General features: G+C 42.0%; 1 protein-coding gene across 4 annotated transcripts in view; it reads left to right on the top strand.

The window, feature by feature from the left end:
• ANAPC4 (anaphase promoting complex subunit 4) overlaps positions 1-23,234 on the top strand; it is a 30,330-nt gene extending 7,096 nt beyond the window's left edge. For 3 of the 4 annotated variants that reach the window (XM_060278939.1, XM_060278942.1, XM_060278940.1), the window contains 22 exons: positions 368-452; positions 1,471-1,581; positions 2,084-2,167; positions 2,607-2,693; positions 4,476-4,540; positions 4,644-4,686; positions 4,771-4,847; positions 6,421-6,521; positions 6,599-6,650; positions 7,278-7,333; positions 9,330-9,376; positions 9,752-9,808; positions 11,365-11,421; positions 12,355-12,448; positions 14,730-14,827; positions 15,671-15,732; positions 16,237-16,275; positions 16,360-16,461; positions 16,686-16,763; positions 18,112-18,282; positions 19,922-20,045; positions 22,272-23,234. In XM_060278939.1, the coding sequence (XP_060134922.1) occupies positions 368-452; positions 1,471-1,581; positions 2,084-2,167; positions 2,607-2,693; positions 4,476-4,540; positions 4,644-4,686; positions 4,771-4,847; positions 6,421-6,521; positions 6,599-6,650; positions 7,278-7,333; positions 9,330-9,376; positions 9,752-9,808; positions 11,365-11,421; positions 12,355-12,448; positions 14,730-14,827; positions 15,671-15,732; positions 16,237-16,275; positions 16,360-16,461; positions 16,686-16,763; positions 18,112-18,282; positions 19,922-20,045; positions 22,272-22,478 (1,897 nt within the window). In that variant the 3' untranslated portion in view covers positions 22,479-23,234. The remainder of the gene's footprint in view (positions 1-367; positions 453-1,470; positions 1,582-2,083; positions 2,168-2,606; positions 2,694-4,475; positions 4,541-4,643; positions 4,687-4,770; positions 4,848-6,420; positions 6,522-6,598; positions 6,651-7,277; positions 7,334-9,329; positions 9,377-9,751; positions 9,809-11,364; positions 11,422-12,354; positions 12,449-14,729; positions 14,828-15,670; positions 15,733-16,236; positions 16,276-16,359; positions 16,462-16,685; positions 16,764-18,111; positions 18,283-19,921; positions 20,046-22,271) is intronic. The other variant, XM_060278941.1, reaches the window with a different exon arrangement.
• Positions 23,235-25,309: the final 2,075 nt, after the last annotated feature.

The raw sequence follows: 25,309 nt of genomic DNA, 5'->3' as shown, positions 1-25,309 counted from the left end.
AGTGAACTTTCCCATTGAAAGTAATGGAAAGTGGATTAATCTGTTCCAGATGGGTCCGCGGAGTACTCAACCTGAAGCGTACTTAACCCGAAGTATGAGTGTAATTGGTTCTGGAAGTCCGTACTTAACCTGAAGTGTACTTAACCTGAAGCGAACTTTCCCATTGAAAGTAATGGAAAGTGGATTAATCCGTTCCAGACGGGTCCACGGAGTACTTAAACTGAAAGTACTCAAACCGAAGTGTACTTAAACCGAGGTATGACTGTATAAATATTTTAAATAGATAAACAGGCAGGTGGAATCACTAATGTATAATGTATAAATTTTTCCTAATTTCCGTGTCCTGATTATCTCTCTTAAACTTTAGGCTGAATGCTCTGGTTCTTGGGGGCAATGCTGGGTTTATTGAGATCTACGCTTATGGGATGTACAAGATAGCTACAGTAACGGGGGTGAGTAGGTCTTGCAATTGCCACCACACTTCTGCAGAGCGTGGTTCCACAGCTTTCCAATAGATCTTCTCAGATAAACCCCACTCCTGAATGTTAAAACTCAGTCTTCTAAAGATGGAAGGAGAGAGTTGGCTCTCGAAAAACTGAACTGGGGAGCTTCTGCAGGCAAAGTAGATAATCTGCCGCTGAGCCACAACCCCCCTTCCCAAGACTGACAAGAATGTAACTTCTTTTCTTTTCACTGCATCCTTATACTGAAAAAAGGCTATATTTGTAGTGCTATTATGCAACATTTAAAGATTCCTCTCCACCGCACATACTCAGCATAGCTGCCAAGTCTCCCGTTTTACTTGGGAAACCCCCGTTTTTCCAGCTGAAAAAACTGGTTTTTTTGTTTTTCCCCGGTTTATTCTGGCGCGGCGGCCATTTTGGAACTGGGCGGGGCATGCTCAGAAGCGACTTTTGATGCTGCTCTGCCCAGTTCCAAAATGGCTGCAGCGCGACTTCTGGTGCGGCAGCCATTTTGGAACTGGGCAGAGCTGCATCAAAAGTCACTTCTGAGCATGCTCCGCCCAGTTCCAAAATGGCCGCCGCGCTACTTCCGGTATGCTACTTCCGGTCTGGTCCCTTATTTTTCAGAGAGGAACTTGGCAGGTATGATACTCAGTTGCTCTAAAGATATGAAATTCCCTCCCCAAAGTTATTTTTTCCTCCTAGGCTTCCACATCCCTACATGCACACATGGAAAAAGAAAACCCTAATCAAAACGTACTGCACTGTACAATTAAGACCAGCTTCTTTAATTAAAAAGTACACCTTTTTTTGCTCTCAGTGAGGTCTAACAGTATTTTAAACAGATTTTAGCAAATGCACATAAGAGCTGCAATCCTGTGCACTCAGAGATGTGCTTTTGAAACTGGGGAGGAAAAGAACTTTGCTGTTTTAATCGTATGAAACGTGAACTATTCCTCAATATTAAGAAAATTAGGTGTATAAATTGTGCATTGTTTTCTTGCAGGTGACTGGTTCCTGTCTCACTTTGTGCTTATCGAGTGACTTGAAATCACTGTCGGTTATCACAAAAGTAGAAGTTTCTCCAGAAAGTGAGCCAGAGATAACATACTTCCAAGTGAGTAAAACTGCAGGAGTACTTAGCAGTAATGTTTTGCTCTGGGTTGTTTTTTTTGGGGGTAAATCATCCTTGTCAGTTCCGTTCTACAGTGGATGTATTCGGAATGTTTCTGAGCAACTGTCTTAAAATTTGGGATGGCATTTCATAAGTTTCAGCGGCATTCCTTCCCCATCAAAAATAAAAGGCCTTTTTCTATTTTTGTCTCTGTTTTTGCCCTAATTTGTTTTTCCTCTCTTGTATTTAAAGTGTACCAGCTGTATTATATTATGCTATGATTTGTATTATATTATGATTTTTTCTTCTTCTTCTTCTTCTTTTTGTGTGTTTGACTATTTTGATATAATTTGTTTGGTGTATTCTTTGCTTTTGTTGTGTTTTGATGTATCATTTTAAGAAACTGAAATAAAGACTGTTTTAATTTAAATTTAATTTAAATAAAGACTGTTTACATTCTCAAAAAATAAAAAATAAAAAATAAAACATTTTCTTCCTGCTGTAGTTGGACACCAGTTTGCTCTCAAGCTATTTACCAGAAGTGACTCGAATGGCTAGAAAATTCACACACATTTCAACACTCTTGCAGGTACTGTATTAAAAGGCTCTGGCCCATTTTGCAGTCCCACTAGATTAAATCCACTTGGTTTAGCTTGTCTAGATTAAATTGATCCATCTTTGAGAAAATTAGACTGTTGTCCTAAGGATAAGTTTCATTGAACTACTTCCAAGTAAATGTAGTGAGGATCCGGCTGCCAGTGTGTTTTAACTCCGTTTTAACTTAATCTAGCATCGGAGGAAAGAAGGGTTTTTTTGTATGATAGTCATTGGTTTTATGCAGTTTTAAAATGCATTTATCTGGTTTTCATAGTGATGGTACTATGTAATTTTTAAATATTTTAATGAAAACCATGGATTAAGGTTGATTGAATTCAATTACTGTGGCAGATTTCTTTCTGCAAAATTGCATTTGTTTCCAGTACTATAGAAAAAGATAGCCATTTTGTCCTTTCTCTGTTTGTAAACAGTATATAAAGCTGTCACTGACATGCATGTGTGAAGCTTGGGAAGAAATACTGATGCAGATGGATTCACGGCTAACCAAATTTGTGCAGGTATTGTGAAAACTCTTCCAATTCAGGTGATCGTTATTTTAATACTGCTTCTCGTAATATTTTTTTCCCATGTGAAGAATAGGAACAGGTTATTGTCCCAGTTGCAGATGCTCTGTTCAAGACTAGGGGGTCCACTTATAAAAGTGATACCCTGTCCCCACACCTGGTCTACAGCAGGCATGTCCAACAGGTAGATCGTGATCTACTGGTAGATCACCGGATGTCTGTGGTAGATCACTGGTAGATGACCGGTTCCCCCCAAAGAAGCTCAACAACTTTGGCTTCCCTTAAAAAGGGGGGGGGGCTTTCCTCCTCCCTAAAAAAAATCTCAACAACTTTGACCTGAACCCCCCAAAATGGGGTAGATAACTGCCAGTTTTTAACTCTGTGCGTAGATCGCTGTCTCTTGGGAGTTGGCCACCCCTGGTCTAGACTAGAGGATGAGGAAGTTTTTTATGTTTGATGTTTTATCGTGTTTTTAATATTCTCTTGGGAGCCGCCCAGAGTGGCTGGGGAGACCCGGCCAGATGTACAGGGTATAAACAATAAATTATTGTTGCATATGGATAATTAAATAATAATCAGCATCATCTTCATTGCGGTCCAACGACCCATAAAATGGATTCAGAATAAAATACAGATTTGTACAGACAAACTCCCAGGGAAGGAAGACTGAAGGGTTATTTGTTTAGTCATGGGTATGTTGATCTTTGATTCATATAACTACTGGGAGAAACTTTGCCACGGCCACTGTGATATTATTGGACTTGTCGTCCAGAAGATATTTGGTATAGTAGGCTTCAGATTGAGGGACACAGGTGGCGCTGTGGTCTAAACCACAGAGCCTAGGGCTTGCTGATCAGAAGGTTGGCGGTTCAAATCCCCGCGACGGGATGAGCCCCCGTTGTCCAGTCCCAGCTCCTGCCAACCTAGCAGTTCAAAAGCACGTCAAAGTGCAAGTAGATAAATAGGTACCGCTCCGGTGGGAAGGTAAATGGCATTTCCGTGTGCTGCTCTGGTTCACCAGAAGCGGCTTAGTCATGCTGGCCACATGACCTGGAAGCTGTCTGCGGACAAACGCCGGCTCCGTCGGCACTTGTAGATTCCTAATTTTAAAATTGAATTTTAACATTGTATTTAATCTGCATTTTAATTGAATTATTTCTTTTATGCTTGCTTTGATATTCTTGTTGTTAGCCGCCCTGAGCCCGGTCTTGACTGGGAAGGGCGGGGTATAAATAAAATTATTATTATTATTATTATAGAGCGAGATGAGCACTGCAACCCCAGAGTCGTCCACGACTGGACCTAACGGTCAGGGGTACCTTTACCTTTTAGGCTTCAGATTGGCCCGGCCAATTTGCCAGTAGTGGTTTAATCAGTAGTTCCCAAGCTTGATCATATTGTCCACAATGCAATAAAATACGCCTCACATAGTTGACATCCTGAGAGCACACACAGATCCTATTTTTTAGGGATGCCTCTCAGTCTGCCATCCAGCACTTCTGATGGGAATACATTTAATCTGGCTTTGGTGAAAAGACGCCGATATGTTGGTACAGGCAAATTTCTAAGATATGCAGGTGTCTGAAAATGGAACCCATAGTGAATTCCTACTGCTTATGGGCCACAGATAACATGAGATTGAGATCAGAGTGGCTTTTCTAACCATAATTTTCATCCATGAGCTGGTAAACTCCTCATTGTTTAGGTATGGTAACCCCTTCCCTAGGCCAAAGACTGATAATTAAATGTGTTTGTACTGCCACCTTCAACCTGCAGGAAAAGAACACAACGACGTCCGTTCAAGACGAATTTATGCAGTTGCTCTTGTGGGGCAAAGCAAGGTACCGCACAGGAAGTTGTTTTTCATCAGAGCTGTGTACTGTGTTGCGCTCACAAGCAAAGTGAAATTTGTGTGTGGTGTTGTTGTTTTCCCCCCCTATACAGCCTTGAACTTCAGGCGCTGCTTATGAATCAGCTCACAGTAAAGGTACCGTATACTAGTGCATATGTTAAAATACCTTTATGGCTTTTGATTGACCTACACTGCTAAAAACAAAGTCTCTTCCAACAGGGCTTAAAAAAACTTGGCCAGTCCATGGAATCCTCTTATTCCAGTATTCAGAAGCTTGTCATCAGTCACTTGCAAAGGTAACATCCCCTGCTGTGTTGAGAGGGATACAAATAAAAATAGGAACTTATGTAACAGGGAAAACTCGAATACATTTGATGCTTAAGTCAGTTGAAATACCACCGCCACCTTCCTGTTCCACAGAAGGAAAATCACTAAAAGACTTCTCACTTGTGCAAGGAATCCTAGGTTGGGCTGAGTGTGAGTGATTACCAACATTAGCCATTTTCAGAGTAGACCCCTTGAAATCAGTGGATTTATTGATTTCACTGAGTCTACAGGAAGTGTTATTAACACTCATATATCACACTGTACGAGTAACAACCTAGTTACGCAGAACTTAAGCTTACTTATTTTATTTTTTACTTTTACCCCAGCAAAGCGTAACTCTGTGGAACTAACTGTCAAGGCAGCTAACAGCATAATAAAGCAACATTAAAATTAAAAGCAGTATGAAACCAAACATCTTTCTTTCTTTCTTATTTATTTATTTATTTTATTGGGTGTTATAAACAATAATAATGCTATACAAATAAGTATAGCAAGTTTTCTCATGTCAGGAGGAAGCGTGGACCAAACATCATATATCCTATATAATAAAGTCCCTGTGTCTCTGCGTCCAGATTCCGTGTGTCCCTGGGTTACTGCGCATGTGCCCCAGGGACACAGGGATTGGAGGCAGAGACAACCGCCGCTCCGAAGCCCCATCTCATGCTGGAGGTGCGCTGCGAGGCGGCGGGGGAGAGAAGCGCTCCCCCCCGCCGCCTTGCCATGCACTGCCTGCTGTCTGCCTGCTTGCCGTAGCCGAGGAAGTCGAAGCGGCAGCTGGCAATTCGGCTGGGGGACTGGCTTGGCGGTGGCGGGAAAAAGGGGAGGAATTCCTCCCCTTCTTCCTGCCACCGCCAAGCCAGTCCCGGAGCCGAAGTATGGCGTGGCGGGGTTTTTCACTGTTTGCCTCCCCCTGGGGGGAAGGCAAACGGCAAAAAGCCCCCGCTGCAGGGTTGCTGGCTCTGTGGGGTGGGGGGGGGAGAAGCAGAAGATCCGATCGGTCTTCGGCTTCTCCCTCCCCCCGCCCAACAGAGCCGGCATTTGGCTCTGTCAGGCGGGGGGAGGGAGAAGCAGAGGATCGGATTGCTTCTCCCTCCCCCCACCCGACAGAGCCGGCAACCCCGGGATCTGTGCTTTCTGTCAGCGGTGGGGGGGAGAGGAACGGAGAGAAAGGGCTGCTTTCTCTCCGTTCGTTCCTCTCCCCTCACTGCCGACAGAAAGGGCTGTTGGCGGCGGAGGGAGAGGAAGGAAGGAGGAGAAAGGGCTGCTTTCTCCTCCTTCGTTCCTGTCCCCCTGCCGCCGACAGCAAGGACAGGTCCCAGGGTTCGGAGAAGTGCTGCGCAAGCGCTTCTCCGAACCCTGGGATGTTCTAGCGTCCGTTATTGAACGGGCTGAATTACACTAGTAAACTATAAACCCTCTGTATTTTGCTTGGTTTCCATCAGTCTGTCAAATATTCCAGATTATTATTTTCGAATAATAATGCAATGTTGAGTGTGATGACAGCTACTTCATTGAAATGTTTCTGCTGTCTTGCTCTGATAGTGGCTCTGAGGCTTTGCTTTACCACCTCAGTGAACTGAAAGGAATGGCATTGTGGAAACAAAAGTATGAGCCTCTTGGATTGGACGCCACAGGAATAGAAGGTATATGTCATTAGCTTTCTGGCTAGCATGTTGATAGTCAACTCAGCTGATGTTAAATAACTGTTCTCTCTTTACAGAAGCTATTACTGCGGTGGGCTCCTTCATCCTTAAAGCAAATGAGTTGCTTCAGTACGTATTCATCTAGATTGTCGGGTGCAAAGCATTTTTAGACTTCGGTTTCCTGTTTAAATGTTGGGAACAACAGTTTGTTGCTGTCCAAAATACAACTTAGTCATCACCTTTCTCTGATGATCCTGACCAATATTTTGCTGTAAATATTACTGATACAGTGCAAAAGCAGCATTATGAATTTTCAGAAGCACTGTACCAGACTTTAAGTTAAGCGCAAGTCTGCTAGCCAGAAGAGGTTAGGAATTGCACAGGTACATGGAATTCCAGGTTGGCAGAGGAAGGATGGAATACTCTATCCCTTCTCTCTGGACAGATGCAAAATCCTGGACCTGATAACTGTTGCGTAAAAATGAAGATTTCAGCAAGAAGTCTGCTAGAAGAGGGAAAGACCCCTCCTCTCTCTATAGAAGTGGAACAGACTAGCAAAAAGGTTGCAAGCTAGTAACATTTGATGAACAAATTTTAAGGTTGCATTATATTAATGATATTGCAGTGATGACGTACCTTTCAGGTGTGGAACTGCTCGCATGGAAGGGAATTGCAACGAGGGAGGTGGGCTTTAGAAACAGTTAGGGCAGCATTTTGAAAAGGTTTTAATGCCCTTTCTATTCTTTCTCTCTACAGGGTTATAGACAGCAGTATGAAGAACTTCAAAGCCTTTTTCCGGTGGCTATATGTAGGTGAGGAAAAAATAGTGCTAATGATATAAACCAGGCTTTGATTTCATGAAGCGTAACTGAAAAATGGAAACCTAGGCAAATGAAGGGGCAGGGCTAAATCTTATTAGCTTATTAGCCACCGGGGAGCATGGTTAGTTCTGCGGTAATAGGTTGAGTAAGGGGACATGGGTGGTGCTGTGGTCTAAACCACTGAGCCTCTTGGGTTTGCCGATTGGAAAGTCGGCGGGTCGAATCCCCGCGATGGGCTCCCGTTGCTCTGCCCCAACTCCTGCCAACCTAGCAGATTGAAAGCACACCAGTGCAAGTAGATAAATAGGGACTGCTGCGGTGGGAAAGTAAATGCCGTTTCCGTGCGCTCTGACTTCCATCATGGTGCACCAGAAGTGGTTTATAATAATAATACAATAATAATTTATTATTTATACCCCACCCATCTGGCTGGGTTTCCCCAGCCACTCTGGGCGGCTTTCAACAGAAAAATGAAATAAAATAATCTATTAAACATTAAAAGCCTCCCTAAACAGGGCTGCCTTCAGATGTCTTCTAAAAATCTGGTAGCTGTTTTCCTTTTTGACATCTGATGGGAAGGCGTTCCACAGGGCGGGCGCCACCACCGAGAAGACCCTCTGCCTGGTTCCCTGCAACTTGGCTCCTCGCAATGAGGGAACCGCCAGAAGGCCCTCGGTGCTGGACCTCAGTGTCCGGGCAGAACGATGGGGGTGGAGATGCTCCTTCAGGTATACTGGACCGAGGCCATTTAGGGCTTTAAAGGTCAGCACCAACACTTTGAACTGTGCTCGGAAACGTACTGGGAGCCAATGTAGATCTTTCAAGACCAGTGTTATGTGGTCTTGGCGGCCGCTCCCAGTCACCAGTCTAGTCCCGGAAAGCTGTCTGTGGACAAACGCCGGCTCCCTCGGCCTGAAAGCGAGATGAGCGCCACAACCGCATAGTTGTTTTTGACTGGACTTGTCCTTTACTGGACAAGTCTTTAAATTTTTTTCTCCTCAGAAATGAAAGGAAGCCACCCAACCTATTTAAAAGGTAAATGGGTTGGGTAGCTGCCTTTCATTTCTGAGGAGAAAAATGTAGAGACTTATCCATGTGGAGTCACCTAGTTCCCACCAACAGGGACATCATGAAATAGGAAATACCATTCATTTCCTTTCTGAAGACAGGGCTGTTGAGGGGAAGCCATGGTCTCCCAGTGTTTCTTTCCTGCACCCAGAAGGGCTGGATTTTCAAGAAGAAGGACAAGTGGAACAGAGAAAAGGAGGGGGGGCAGAACAATCTTAAGTTTTCCACTTGGAGTGAGGGGGTTTAGGGGAGAGCAAGTTACTGTCCATTTCCTCCTCCCAGAGCTGGCAACGTTGATAGGCCTTTTGAGTTTTAAATATTAATGTTAATAATAATAATTTATTTATTATTTATACCCTGCCCATCTGGCTGGGTTTCCTCAGCCACTCTGGGCGGCTTCCAACAGAATATTAAAATCCAATAATCTATTAAACATTAAAAGCTTCCCCAAACAGGGCTGCCTTCAGATGTCTCCTAAAAGTCTGGTAGTTGTTTTTCTCTTTGACATCTGATGGGAGGGCGTTTTACAGGGCGGGTGCCACAACCGAGAAGGCCCTCTGCCTGGTTCCCTGTAACTTGGCTTTTCGCAGCGAGGGAACTGCCAGAAGGCCCTCGGCACTGGACCTCAGTGTCCGGGCAGAACGATGGAGGTGGAGACGCTCCTTCAGGTATACTGGACCAAGGCCGTTTAGGGCTTTAAAGGTCCCTGAGCAGGTAGTCCTTTGTATTTTACACAAAGAGATGCAGAAAAATAGAACCATGGCATGTTGTTGCTGCTGCCGTTGTGGAATTTTCAAGCGGGCATAATTATTATGTTTGATCATTGCTGTATTTTGGTGAAATCTTCTCTGTTTCGGAAGCGAGGGCAGTGGAATGGAATTTATTATTATTTAATTATTATTATTTTTAAATTTTCTAGCCATGCTGAGGATGTCAGAAGATCATGTCCCTCCAGAGCTGAACAAGGTAATATTTCTGTGCTCCGTCATGTATGTTCCATTTCCTACATGTATTTAAAGGCAATACCATAACACCCTATCAAATTAGAAATGTACAACAACAACAACAAAAAAGGCAATCCAATGATCTCTAGCCCCCTTAACTAAATTAAATATCGACAAAGAATAAAATTGACATGGTTGCTCAGAGTATTATCGACATTTTGATGTTAATTAGGGTTGTGCTTTCTTGTTTGATCTGCTTCTGTATTATTGTTTTGTATTCAGTAATTTTCATGTTCTTTTAAAGAGAGAGGTTTTAATTTGGATGCTCCTGCTTGCAGAATTTTGGCAGCTGATTTTTAAAATGTGAATTCAGAGTTTTCTCTCTTGTTTCTCAAAGATGACTCAGAAAGATATCACTTTTGTTGCCGATTTTCTTACTGAACATTTCAATGAGGTAAGGTGTTTTTTTAAAAAATCTGACTGGGTACCGTGAGTAATTTATTACATTTGCACATGATCTAGCTGGCTTGGAGGGTTTGTTCTTTCATTATTTTTTTATAAACATTTTTTTAAAAAAATTCCAATTACAAACCAATTATATCACATCAATTATTTCAAATTATACAAATACAATCAATTAAACCGAATATTATGCCAAATCGTACAATTTTTTGACTTCCCATGCTTCGGAGTCTGGGGATTCTTAATAACGTTTCACCCTGCCATCCTAGTTCTAATGTCCAAATCCTCCTCGTAATCCATTCTATTACCGATCTTTTCCCATCAAATCCTCTAGGTTTGTTCTTTCAAGTGAAAGCAAACAGATGCATCTGTTCAGGTCAGCAAAGGAGATTTGAATTTAGAAAACAGATTTCTGCTCATACATTTGAAAGGAGAAAGAAACACACATTTGGGTTATTGTGATTTATTTATAAACCACCCTTCCTCCAAAGACCTCAGGGTGGTCTATAACACTATATAAAAATAACTATAAAACATCTTTTTTTAAAAAAATAAAACTTGATAGTAATACAAATTAATGACAGAGAACATTTCAGACTCAAAACAGGTAAAACTATAGTGGCTCAGCTTTCCCCACAGCTTGGGGAAATAAATGTGCTTTTAAAAAGAATCAAAAAGACTTAAGATACTGCAAGATTCATATCCACGGTACTGGAAAAAAAATCTATAAAATGTTATTATACAAATAGTTCTTAACACCTCATAGATTAAGTCAAATATAATTAGCAGTACCGAGTAAATGTTGAAGACAGAATACAACCCCCCTCCCCTTTTTAGGATAATTTGTAATTTCAGCACAGAAATAATTGGATAACCCAATGTGCCATTATTCAGTTATTGTAAGAACCCAGTACGGGAAGAGGACTTGGAAGTAACATTACATTTACTTTCTGCTGTCAGAGTACTTCTTGCAAAAGCTTGAACACAAATGCAACCCTTTTAGTTTCAGAATGGATTGGGGAAATGGGGGTGCCTGGAATAATGACCGAATTGATGTACTATAGCAGAGAAAGTCATGAACAGATAGAGCAATGGTCTTTATTTTATTTTGGAATGATAACATCCCAGGGCAACATTTATCCATGTAATCTATATAGTATAAAGTTGCTATATGTATTATTTCTCAAATATATACACGTGTGTGTTTGTGTGTTTCTGTTATCTTAACAAGAATAATCTCCTGTATTTTTAAAAGGGCACCTAAAAGACAGTACTGAGGGGGCCAATCATACCTCCAGCAAGAGGGAGTTCAATAATTTGGGTGCCACTGTGGAGAAGGCTCTGCCCTATTTCACCACCAACCGCAGAGCTCAAGGCCTGGGGGTATTGGAAGCTAACTTGCCTCTTTCTGATACATATCCGAATGAGGCTGTGATATAATTTACTGTGGGACCCTGGGAGTTGGCTGTCTAAATAATTCTTCATGTTTCCACTTAAATAAAATAAAATAAAATATACATTCCATTCCATGTTTGTTTGTTTTTTTAGGCACCTGAGCTCTACAATCGTAAAGGGAAATACTTTAATGTAGAAAGAGTTGGTCAGGTAATGAATCGAGTCTCTTTGTTAACAGGCCCGGCTCTAGGGGTAGTCTCGGGGGCGCGGGGCTGGTAGGAGGGCGCTGTGCGGCAAAGCCGTGCTGCGCGCCGCACCGGCCCACCAGGGAGGGGGCGCCGGAACGATCTCCGTGCCACGGCTCCAGGGCGCCCAAACGGCTTGAGACGGCCCTGTTTGTTAAGACAGGGAGATGGACAAATGCTGAAGGATGGATCTTTTGCAGGTCGGCACTAACGGCAGGGCTAGCCTATCGTCCTGTAAAGCCACATTCAGCATTCTGGAATCCGTTTAATCAAATCAGGTGGATTTATGTGAATGAACGTGCTTCGCTGGCAAGTTTTCCCACTGGCAAGCAGGAGGGAGGGGGAGTTAATCCCCCTCCCCCCAAGATTTACAGTGACGTTCTATAAATGTCTACTCAAAAGTATGTGTCACAGAACTCAATGAGGCTTACTTATGAGTAGACACTTGCAGAATTTTTCTGTACATACCCTGGTAAATTTAAAAGTTGTTTTGAGAGAACAGTAGTCCGTCCCGTCCCGTCCCCCATATTTTTTTAAAAAAGCATATCCTATGTCAAAGTTCATGAATACAAAATTATACATAAGCACTTCCATTTACTCTGGATTCTTCAAGATGGAGAGCGACCAAATTGCTAATTTAATTAACTCCTCGCAATCACGAGAGTCTAGTTGTAGGTGATAGTTTCATAGAGCAAAGGTTTATAACAGTGTCTGATAAAACTATTCCACTCTCCCTAGATAACAGGTTATTTTGAGTAAACTGATTACCGGAAAATAAAACACATTGTAAAGCTCTAAGAAAAAGGTCACAAAACTTTCTTTAGTAGGTCGGAACTTCTGGTCATATTTTCCCAACATTGTTGAGATATAAACTTGTTTGTCTTGTCTTGCTCTCCAGTATTTGAAAGATGAGGACGATGACCTCGTGTCCCCACCTAACACAGAAGGAAACCAGTGGTTTAACTTCCTCCAAAATAGCAACCACCTTAAAGGTACTTCATTCTCTTATTACCAGATGAGGCTGCAAGCATTCACACACAGTTGTTTAATATAACACAGTATAGATTTAGCAATCTATGCTTACCTTCCAAGTTCCGGACTGCAGAATCCGGGACCGGCAGCCGTGTGACACCGGAAGTTGCGTCGACGTAACTTCCGGTGTCTCTTTGCCCTTCTATGGGCACCAAAAATGGCCACCACCGGCTTCAAAAGTAGCTTCTACGCATGACCGGAAGTGCATCGACGCAACTTCCGGTGTCGGGGTGCCCATCTATGGGCACAAAAATGGCCGCCGCCGACACCGGAAGTCGCATCTACGCACTTCTGGTCATGCGTAGATGCGACTTTTGAAGCTGGCGGCAGCCATTTTTTGTGCCCATAAAAGGGCAAATCAGAAAGAAAAAAATGGCCGCCGGCAGGAGAAAATAACAGAGAAAAACGGGAGACGAAGTGATACGGGGGACCACCGGGAAAAGGTAAGTAAAAACGGGGGTTTCCCGGGGGAAACGGGAGACTTGGCAGCTTGAATCTATATTGTTCTTGGCAGCTATGAATCTATATTGTGAGTGAGTCTGTTTGTTCAAAAGAGGAAGGCAGTTGAGGTGGAACTGCCAAACGAAATCACCCAGTCCTTCCATTCAAACATTTCATTCAGTCTTGGTAATATAATCTCAGGTTGCTTTTTCATAAATAACTGATTTCTTTGGATGAAATTGTGACATTTGAATGCGAATTTCATTTCCACCAGTTGGATGTGTCCAGTACAGACACAACCTTAAGAAGTATGCTGTACCAAAATATTTTCCTTTCGGAACCCAGTTTTTGACAGCCTGTTTCCACAGTGCAGTGTTACCTTGGAATTCGAACGCAATCCGCTCCGGAAGTCTACTCAACTTCCAAAATGTCCGGAAACCAAAGCACAGCTTCCGATTGGCTGCAGGAAGCTCCTGCAGCCAATCGGAAGCTGCGGGAGCCCCATCAGACATTCGGCTTCCAAAAACAGTTTGCAAACCGGGTTCCAGTCATTTCCGGGTTCCAGAACTAAACTGCTCGAAAACCAAGATTCCTTATTGCTTGGGTAGCGAAGGAAAGAACTTCAGTTTATGCATGTATCTTAGAAGGTTTCGTAGTGTTTATAATTAATTTATTTCTGCTCTCTGTATACCACTTAATCTAAGCCTCCTATGTATATTTTGCTCTAGGAGGCTTAGTTCGGTCAGAATCCAGTATACTTTTCCAGAATTAACACTAAATACATTGCTTCTCTTAAATGAGCCACCATAGTTGCTAGATGGCCATGGAAATTTGTGTCCTGGCTTTTAAGACTTATCTACCCTTGTACTATCGAAACCAAAGGGGCGCACTGGTTGCCAGTCTCCCCACCCCCTCCCAAGTCTCCTACCCCACCAATCAGTTGTTAATAATTGTTTCCCATCCCCCAGTGTCCATATGGTCAGAATAATTAAGTTACACTACATTGCAAGATTGTTGTAGAACCCTCAGTCCTGCCTCCGAATATTAAAGGTTCCGAAAGTCACCAGACAAACCACCCTTGTCAAAGCTGCACAAACATAATATAATAATAATAATTATTATTTTTACCCCACTTCCCCAGCCACTCTGGGCGGCTCCCAACAGAATATTAAAAACACGATAAAACATCAAACATTGAAAACTTCCCTAAACAGGGTTGCCTTCAGATGCCTTCTAAAAGTCACATAGTTGTTTATTTTCTTACATCTGATGGGAGGGCGTTCCACAGGGCTGGTGCCACTACCGAGAAGGCCCCACCGAGAAGGCCCTACAATATGCAGGTAGTAATGGTGGACTTACTTAAACTGGGGGAGCAATTTTTTTAAAAAAAGGTTTTTTAAAAGCGTGTTTTTTTCACATGAGACAAGACCTGAATTGAAGTGTGAATTGTATCTTTTGAGTTTCCATTTTGTCTGGAGGTGGGCAGAACACACTGCTTCCCACTCGTAGTAATTATGACCGGTGTCCTAGATTTCTCTCTCGCTTGATGTGAGCCGCTGTCAAACTGGCCCTCTGGGAGTTGAAGGGCAAATGGGATCAGGAATAAATGCCATTACCAAACAGTGGTACTGTCTAGGCATGTTCTTCTCTGAGCTCATAGCCTAAAAACCAAACTGAAAGAGGCTTTGATCCACAGGCTGTATGTTTGCCTAAATGGGAGTGAATTGGGGGAACAGCGTTTCTGTTCACAGGTCCATCTAACTTCATCCAAACGTAATTCATTTGCCTCTTTATTTCCAGAAAGCCCGTTGCTGTTTCCATACTACCCTCAGAAGTCCTTGCATTTTGTCAAAAGGCAGATGGAGGGAATTATCGACCAGTGCCTACGAAAGCCGGCTGTGAGTATTTGGTTGTTGGTCAGGTTTGAGTTTTGGCAAGCAACGCCGTTGTTCTCATCTGTTTTTAAAAGCAGGTTGCAAGAATGAAGTTGCCCTCTGCGGAATCCAGCCGTTGGCCAAAACGCCAGAGTTGCAGGCGGTTGCTTGCCTACACCCTGTTTCCTGCTAAATAGACTTGCTGGGGTTCAAACCCCCCAGATTTGTTGCATTAATAGATTCCCTCCCCCTAAAAATAAAAAGCAGTATAGAAATGAAATTATTATTAATAATAACATTCTGTATTTTGAGTGAGAGAGTCTGAAGTCTCTTCTTCATGACCCAGAATTATAGAGTAATAATGTTAAGTCCTCCACAAATTATGGTTTAATGGAGATGGGGTTTTAACTTGGGTGGGTGTTGGTTATTTGGGGTTGGGTGGTTATTAATTGTTATATGTCATTTTGTATTTTTATTTTATAAGGCTGATTAATACTCTACAGCCATTTAAATATGCTTGTGGGCTGGATCTGGGCAAATGATTCCATTCTTCTTATGCACGTGAAAGAAGGACGAGATTCAGATAGCAAAACCACTAGAATTCACAGCATTGCATAAACTTGAAACCTCCCTTTCTTCTTGTTGTTGTTACCTAGATTGTGTGCCTGTGGGCAGTCAGCTTCCGTTGTGTAGCTCTGATAGTTTTGAATGCTAGAATAATAATCCCACAGGACTTAAAATGTACAGGGGTCCTATCTGCTGTCGCATTCACAGGCCTCGGCCAAATTTGCTCTCTCCATGTCGGTGGGTGTGTTGCTGCAACTAATTTCTCCCTACTGCTTTAATGCTTTTTGTCCTTCTCTCTAGGATGTGGTTGGAAAATCCGTGCACGAGGCGTTTTGTATGCCTTTATACAAAGCATCCAAAAGGTAGGGCTTTTGCAATAAGGAATAGATTTTTCCAAGTTTGACTTAGAAATGTTGGAAGTGCTGGAGTATTGCTTCTGAGTTTACCAGCCACGTCGTCTTCCAAGATTCTCTGTTCCATTCTCTGTTTCCTCCCATCAGTAAGTCACCATTCTGTACCCACTGAGCATGCTCAGTCTTCATGGGACTGTTTGTGGGGTTGGTAGTCACCCTATTCAATATTTTTCTGAAGAAGTGGGGTTTTTATTGTTTTTTTGGTATTACAAACCTAATGTTGTGTTAACCTAATAACTCTCTCTTGTGTTAACCTAATAACTCTCTCTTGCCCATGCTGGTCACATGAGGACGTACTCTGAGAATGAATCTGCTCTTCGCATATAGGATTTGCATATCATGCTATGTAAAATATGTTTTTAATGTTGTGCACCGCCCTCGGATAAAGGGTGGTATACATATTAAATAATAAATATTCTTCTCATGTTCTTATTTCTTTCTTTTCCACTTTAGTGAGGACCCAGCATCTCAGCTCTTCAAGTTGCCCTTTTTGTGAGCATGTAACTATTTTTCTACATTCTATTCACCAGGTGTTACGGTTTATTTTTTACTTACGGGTATTCAAATTCATTGCAGGTGGAATGATAAATCATCCAATTTGCATTACGTTTTGTTCACGATGTTAGAAAGCTCCATTTCTAAAATATACATATTGAGGAGGCATACAGACATTTCAAGGTATGATGGAATAAAAGGTGTATTTTAAGCTTTCTGTTGGACTTGTTTTAATTTTATTTTTTTGTTTACATCTAGAGGTAGTTCTGCAAAGCCACTTTCATTGCACAGCACAGGCCTAGATAACAGTTTCATTGATTGATTTAGCTGTGCATTTTCACGTATCATGTAATGTCTGTGTAAAATGCCAAAGATTTGGTTCACATGGTAACTTTTCCCACCCTTAGGTCTGCTGATAATGGGCTCCTCGCTGTTGATTTTGGAAATTTTCTAAACAGCAGTATTAATGAAAATTCAGGAACCAGGTTGGTATATCTAAAAATGCCTAACTTTCAAAAGCTAGCCAGATAGTAACTTCACCAAATTATACAGTGGTACCTTGGTTCTCAAACTTAATCCATTCCGGAAGTCTGTTCCAAAACCAAAGCGTTCCAAAACCAAGGCGCACTTTCCCATAAAAAGTATGGTAATGCAAAACGAATTAATCCGTTCCAGACTTTTAAAAACAACCCCTAAAACAGCAATTAAACATGAATTTTACTATCTAACGAGACCATTGATCCATAAAATGAAAGCAATAATCAATGTACTGTACTATAAAATAAATAACACAGTATTGTAAATGATAAAAATGAAAATTTAAATTTTTTCTTCCCAGCACTGATGATAGTCATTGTTTGGATAGGGGGCTTTTATCCATTTCCGCAGTCACACAATCAATCAATCAGTAGCTGAACTGGGTTCCGCACAGTCACAAAAACAAATTAACTGAAAAAGCCTCAAAAACAAAAACTCAAAATAAATAGGAAAAACAAAAACGCTAAACTTAATCCTTTTGACTTCTGAAATGTTTGAAAATCAAGGCACAGCTTCTGATTGGTGCAGGCCCCCCAGAAACAATTGCCAACAACTGCATTGGACGTTCGGCTTCCAAAAATCGTTTGAAAACCGGAACACTTACTTCCGGGTTTTCAGAGTTTGAAAATCAAGGCATTTGAGAACCAAGGTACCACTGTAACTTGATTAGGCATATAAAGCCCCTTGATTCTAGAAACGAAGGATGGCAGATTTTAGGGAATAATAAATGTTTCGTTCTGAGCTGCTTGCAAACGTTTGTTCTGATGTAGGCCACATTGACATGCCATAGTAATTCATAAGCAGTGGCTTACCATACATAGGCGAACCACACATGTTTTGCTCATCTTCCCTAGCACTGGGAGGAAACAAACCACAATCCTTGGCTTAATGTTACCTAAATTGTGTCACGCAAACCAGAAGAATCATCGTATCGTGGAACTGTAGAGTTGAAAGGAACCCCAAGGGTGATCTAGTTCAAATCTCTGCAACACAGGAATCTTTTGCCCAATATGGGACTGGAACCCGTGATCCTGAGATTAAGAGGCTCCTGCTGTACCTCCTGAACTATCCCGCATCTGCCCTTGGCTACAGAAAGTGGGTTGTTGGAGGCGAAACAAACCGCAGTCTCTGCCTTGTGATGGCCAGAGATCATGATGCTATAGCGAAATATCCAATAAAACAGCAGGAAGACTTTACAGTATTGCAACAAAATACATTTCCGCACTGAATGTTTTTCTTGGTGCGCATAACTTCCTTGACCACAACTAGAATGCTTTCACCTTATCTTCCTTATAGTTGTTACAGTTGCCTTGATGCCCATTTCTATGACGATGAAACGATCACGGTAATCCTCGCGGAGAATTCAGAGCAAGAGGGAAAGGAGAGGATTCTGGCCCAGTTGCCGTTATCATCCGTATATACCGAGGAAAACCAGGGATTGGAATTCAGATGGAATTCTGCTCAAAGGTACGGATTGGATTTCCAGATTTTATCTTAATCCCTTTGCTCTGTTTCCTGGGCCTCTTCTTTTTTGGTAGCCAAGCGTTAAGAAGGATGCAGGCTATTAGAAGTGGCTGAACTGAAACGACTGTACATTCCCAAGTAAATGGCAAAATGTTGTTCCTCTTAGGTCAAGCACAGCTCTGATTTTCCTAAATGCCCTTGTAGGTAGTTCTTTAAGCAGCTTCCTTGTACATACCATATTTTTCCGTGTATAAGACTCTCCCATGTATAAGACGCCCCCTATTTTTAGGGACACGAATTTAAGAAAACAGGGGAGATTGCCCCGTGTATAAGACGACCCACAGTTTTTCACATAATTTTAAAGTAGAAAACAACAACAACCTAGTCTTATACACAGAAAAGTACGGTAACTTGCCACTACAGTAGTACCTCGGTTTATGAACACAATTGGTTCCGGAAGTCTGTTCATAAACTGAAGCGTTCATAAACTGAAGCGAACTTTCCCATTGAAAGTAATGGAAAGTGAATTAATCCGTTCCACATGGGTCTGCGGCGTTTGTAAACCGAAAATTCGTAAACCGAGGTGTTCATAAACCGAGGTTCCACTGTATTGGGGCAATATCCAACTAACTCATTCCGTCGGTGCAAGGATTTTCATTAGTGCAACAGAACTTTCTATCCTCTAAATCTATTCTGGGGTCCGTCCTTCCCCCAGCACTCTGGAGCAGATTTGAAGGGGTTGTGGGGGTGGATTTCTGTTGCACAAGCGGAAATTCTTGTGTTGATGGAATGTGTTAGTTGCATGCGTGCCCATTGTCTCAGGTAGACTATTTTGCGAAACCTGAGATTTAGTGTTGAACATGTGCTGAGAAGGGGACGACAGAGGACGAGGTGGTTGGACAGTGTTGTCGAAGCTACCATCATGAGTTTGACCAAACTGCGGGAGGCAGTAGAAGACAGGAGTGCCTGGCGTGCTCTGGTCCACGGAGTCACGAAGAGTCGGACACGACCAAACGACTAAACAACAACAATGTGCTGAAAATATAGCTGGTGATGTGTACATGCATAATTCTGCAACATTTCCACACTCCTGCTAGCAGTGTTGAGAGATTTGGCAACATAAGCAGAGCTGAGCATACGTGAGAACATAAAATATGTACCAGCCCAACTTACCCAATCATTGTAAAAAGATAACTGAGGTTCATTTCACTTTGAAAATTCTAAGCACTGTATAAATGATAACTGCTATTACGTTAAGGGGCCTGTTTCTCATCCATTAGTATATTGTTGCCCCTTACATTTTATTTTTAGCTTCTTTCAAATGCATGCAGTGAAAACAGGGTCTTAAGAGGTGGTTTGGGCAAAAATGGCAGAGGAGGAAATTCAGTGACCAAGGGGTGTGTGATGAAATCTAGGTTACACACTAAAGCAGGCACCCCCAACCTTCAGCCCTCCAGATGTTTTGGACTACAATTCCCATCATCCCCGACCACTGGTCCTGTTAGCTAGGGATCATGGGAGTTGTAGGCCAAAACATCTGGAGGGCTGCAGGTTGGGGATGCCTGGAGTGAAGTTTCAAATTTCCCTTTGGAGTTAAAAACGAATTGTAGTCTTAGCCTCTTTCTTCCCTGGTCTTAACTAGATTGGATATGCAATGTGAGGACATTCCTACACAGCCTGTCACCATCGAGGGTCAGTGGAGGGTGTTAGAGAACATGAAAGCCCAGTATGTTGCTGTAAATGGCATCCGAAAAGTTTCTTGTGTGGTGAGTATCCCATGGACAGATTTTGCATATGGCACAGTGACAGGATGGAGCGCTGTATGTTCAACCAGTAATAAGCACGACTGTGTTCACTGGGAGTCGTTCTCAAGTCATTTTGTATAGGACTGCAGGCCTTGTTTTTCTGGGGTCATGAGTGAAGATATTGGACTCCTCCCTCAGCAATCAAGAGCATTAATCTATATAGAAAAAATAGTTCAGTTATCCTCTCTATTGGTACAGGAACAGTATTCTGCTGTAATGAAGGTGTGGGGAACAAAACGTCTTGGCTATTGGCTATTGCTCTGCAAATGCTTTTTTAAATAATAATAATTTATACCCTGCCCTCCCCTGTCAAGACCGGGCTCAGGGCGGCTGACACCAATAAAATTACAATAAAATGTAAAAGAAGGAAAAACAATTAATTAAAATACGAATTAAGATATAGTTTAAAATTTAAAAATTTAAAATGCAGCCTCGTGTTAAAGTAGCCCATAAAACGAAACCATAAGGGGGGGGGGAACTTAGGGGTCAGACTGAGTCCAACCCAAAGGCCAGGCAGAACAGCTCTGCTCTTGCAGGCCCTGCGGAAAGATGTCAAATCCCGCAAGGCCCTGGTCTCATGTGACAGAGCGTTCCACCAAGTGAAGGCTAGCACTGAAAAGGCCCTGGCCCTAGTTGAGACTAACCTAACCATTTTATGGCTTGGAATCTCCAAAGTGCTATTATTTGTGGACCTTAAGGTCCTCCGTGGGGCATACCAGGAGAGGCGGTCCCGTAGGTACGAGGGTCCTTCAATGTAGGTTATAGTGATGCATTTCTTTAATTTTGAAGTTTTATGATAATTGTACTACATTTTTTAATCAGAAATTGTTACAGTTTTCACAACACAATAAAATTATATCTAGAACAAATGAAATGAAAAGGAAGAAAGAGAAACAACAGAAGAAAAGAGGAAGCAAGAAAAGAAAGGAGAAATAGACAATAGATATAAACACATACCATAATAATATACAGTGGTACCTCGGTTTTCAAGCGTCTCTGAAGCCGAATGTTTCGGTTTTTGAACACCGAAAACCCGGAAGTAATTGCTTCCGTTTTTGAATGCTTTTCAGAAGTCGAACAGCTTCCACTGAGTCCCGTCCCCCCATTTTCCCCATTGAAATTTGCACCTCGGTTTTCAAACAGTCTTCTGGAACAGATTGCATTTGAAAACCGAGGTACCACTGTATCTATATATCCCTCTATTCTAATTCTAGCCTAATCTTCAATCCACATGCAAAGAAGTGAGTCTCCCCAGCACCCACCTGGAAAGTTTTCCTCAGTTTCACACCCTGAGAAAAACCCACTCCTGCCTCCCTCCCTCCCTCACAGGCCGCCACTTATATGTACGTAACATATTTTATGCAAATTACATTAATAGAACAATATCAGAAAATAACAATCATAAGAAAGAGAAAAGGAAAAAAGGAAAAACAGATAAAAAGATAAAAAGATAAAAAGAAACTTTCACTTTCCTGTCTGCCAATCTTTTGTATATCAATTTTTTTAAAAATAAGATTTTTATTGAAGTACGAGAATTATAGTACATACATTATATTCTCTCCTTCCAATTTTTAATTTCCCGTACCATTTTTCCTTTCCCTTCCCACCCCCTCCCCCACCCATAATCCATTGGAAGGGTTCAAACAGTTGTCCTCAGCCACGGGCACAATCTTTAATTTCCACTGAATGTCTTCTGGTCCAGTAGTTGTTATCCATTGAAGACAGGGGTTCCATCTGGTCCTTATCATAGTAGACTTGGCCTTCCATGTTATTTCCTGTGACGTTACTGCCACAATGTCTGACTGAATAAATTCAAACAAATAATTAGTCCAGACCATCTTTTGTATATCAATTATTCAAAACATTTAACACATTTTCTTTTCTTTTCTAGCCTTTATAGGCATAAGTTAAAACAGTAAAATCATAAAATCATACAAAGTAATCCAAATACATTGATAATCCAAACACATACAATATATAAAAGACTAGATAACCACCACTGAATAAATCAGGCAACTTTAGATTTAGTTTTAAAGATATTGGCTAAGTACCCCGAAACAATATTGTACTATATGTTGTACTATGTTTTGAACGTTCATATTTTTGTCGCTGCCTTGGATCGGCTTGGCCCCAAAAGGCAGCTATCGGATCAGTAAAACAAGACATATCTTTAAAATGTTCCCCTAGCTAAGTTCAAACCTCCGGCACATCCGAGTGTTTGAAATGGACGTGGAAGATGACGGAGAGGCGGAGGAGGAAGAAGAGGAAGAAACGGCCCCGCAGGCAAGCGCGGGCGAGGAGGAGCCTCGGCCGTCTACAAGCAACCAGGAAGAGAGCGTCCGTGCTGAATTAGCGGATGAAATAGGAGAACAGGAATCGAGTCTCAATGCGTGAGACAAAACTCCCGTTTCACTGGCTGCAGGTGGTCGAAACGCTGGCCATAAAACATACTTAGGGGGATTAGCTTGAACAGGAGTGCTTACATCTCGAGCCTAATTTTGCTCTTCCCTTCCTGGAGCAGGGAAAGAAACCACCGAGTGGCTGGATTAGCACCCCCGATTATGGTTTGTTTAGGAGAAAACAAACCATAAACACCAGGATGGATGCAACACTAAACCAACACTATACCACTTCTCCACTCCAGGAAGAGGAAAGGGGAGCTGGGAGGGCTCGAGATGCATGCAGATCTCATGCACAAACTCCCTAACCTATTTGATGGCCAGTGTTTTTCTGTTACGTGTTGGAGAGAAGAAAGAGTATTTACTGTACCAGGCTATAAAAGGCCTTTGTGGGTATGGAGGCATCCCTGACTGTTCCTTTCCTTTCCCCAGTGTTTCCCAGTGCTGCTTCTTGCTTCTGAGTTGCCAGAATAAGTGCAGCGCTGGAAGAAAACAAACCCAGCCGCAGCCAGTTCATCCTGCAAACACATATCTTCCCTTTAAACCTAAGACAGTTTTGTGGTTCTAACGCTTCCCTCCAGTTTGCCCATGGCCTCTGCCTCCCACTTTTCCTCGTCCGCTTTCATAGTTTGGCTTCAGATGATTCCAAACAGGCACCGCAACATGAGAAATGGGCTTTAAACTTGGCGTTTCCCATCTGTATTTGTAAAGGGGTGGTAAATTAAATTAAAAATTGATCTTTTTTCCCGTAGTGATGGTGTTGTGGTTTGTGCTTCCGATTTCATGTAGTTTGTGCTTTTGATTTCTAGGTGTTTTCTAAATCTAATTTATAGTCTAATGTGGGTTTTTTTTAAAAAAAAAGCTTTCAAATGTGAAAAGAAATCTATAAAACGATGAAATGTTGGCCTGTTGCTAAGAAGTCAACTCCTTGCCTCAAAAAGTGTTTTACTGTTATTTTAGGATGTACCGCATGCACATTAAGCAGAACCAGTCCTCTGCAAAAGCAGAGAACTTTTAGCAGTATTTTCTAAAACAGGCATCCCCAAACTTCGGCCCTCCAGGTGTTTTGGACTACAATTCCCATCTTCCCTGACCAATAGTCCTGTTAGCTAGGGATCATGGGAGTTGTAGGCCAAAACATCTGGAGGGCCGCAGTTTGGGGGTGCCTGTTCTAAAACATCCAGAACTTTGATTTACTGGACCTTCTACTATTTGTGCTCTCCCCCCAGGATCTGCAGAGAAAGTGGTCGTGTTACATTATGATTTAATGTATAATAATAATAATAATAATAATAATAATAATAATAATAATAATATAATTTATTATTTATACCCCACTCATCTGGCTGGGTTTCCCCAGCCACTCTGGGCGGCTTCCAGCAAAATATTAAAATACAATAATGTAAGTAAATACTACTCTGCACAGAAATAACCCAAACCATTGCCATATACAGTGGTACCTCGGTTTAAGTACACGGTTGGTTCTGGAAGTCCGTACTTAACTTGAAGCAAACATTCCCATTGAAAGTAATGGAAAGTGGATTAATCAGTTCCAGACGGGTCTACGGAGTACTTAAGCTGAAAATACTCAAACCGAGGCGTACTTAAACCGAGGTATATATATTAAGATTTTATACAAATAATTTATACAGGATTGCACCCATTCTTTCAGTTGGTTCTGCTGTGTGTGTGTGTCCTGGAATGCACTTGGATTATTGTCTTCTTAAATCATCGCTGCAGATAAGCATCAAGGGCAAAGTTAATGGCACTTACTTACTTACTGACTTTGTTTGTTTTAGACTGAACTGATGGCTAGACCTACAGTTTCCATAGGCTAGCTTAAAAAGACGGTGGTTAAAGTGTTATCATGAGCTGAAGAATAATAAAGGTTTATTGCTTCACTAGACACAGCAGAGATTCCTCCTTAGAAATAGTTGTAAAGGGGGAAAAGGTGTAGCTGGTCTTGAGAAACACGTATTGTCAAGCATTTTCCACAGCAATCATTAATTCATTTGTATTCTGTAGTTAAATGTACTTGTAGTTGAAAAGGATTTATAGATCAAAGGAATGTGTGAACTTTGGGTTGCTTAGGATCAAATAGTGCAGACAGCACTGAAATATTTCACATTATTGACACACACACACACACACACACACACACACACACACACACACACTCACCTAAAAGTAAAGGTATAGGGACCCCTGACCATTAGGTCCAGTCGTGACTGACTCTGGGGTTGCGGCGCTCATCTCGCTCTATTGGCCAAGGGAGCCGGCGTACAGCTTCCAGGTCATGTGGCCAGCATGACAAAGCTGCTTCTGGCGAACCAGAGCAGCACATGGAAACGCCGTTTACCTTCCCACTGTAGCGATACCTGTTTATCTACTTGCACTTTGACGTGCTTTCGAACTGCTAGGTTGGCAGGAGCTGGGACCAAGCAACGGGAGCTCACCCTGTTGGGATTCGAACCGCTGACCTTCTGATCGGCACACCCTAGGCTCTGTGGTTTAACCCACAGCACCACCCGCGTCCCCCCTACACACCTAGAAGCACGCTAAATATTAAATTTGAAAGAAAATGGGTCCTTTTCTATTACTACTGGCAGAAGTTTGTGAATTGTGAATCATAGATTGAGAGATTTGCATATATAGGATGACAACGTAGCTCTGCTAAGGTTTTCTATAAAAAGTTCTGACAAGATGTAAAACTGGTGAAGACTAGCAGTTATTTATTTCATCCCATATCAGTAAAACTAATGTTAGTATTGGGGGGGGGGGGACTTAAGACAGCAAAGGCGTCACAAATATTGGCTAGAAAGTTCT

This window comes from Zootoca vivipara, chromosome 9 (assembly GCF_963506605.1).
Source record: "Zootoca vivipara chromosome 9, rZooViv1.1, whole genome shotgun sequence".
NCBI lineage: Eukaryota > Metazoa > Chordata > Lepidosauria > Squamata > Lacertidae > Zootoca > Zootoca vivipara.
The sequence above is the reverse complement of the archived record's forward strand: the minus strand, read 5'-3'. Positions and strand labels throughout refer to the sequence as shown.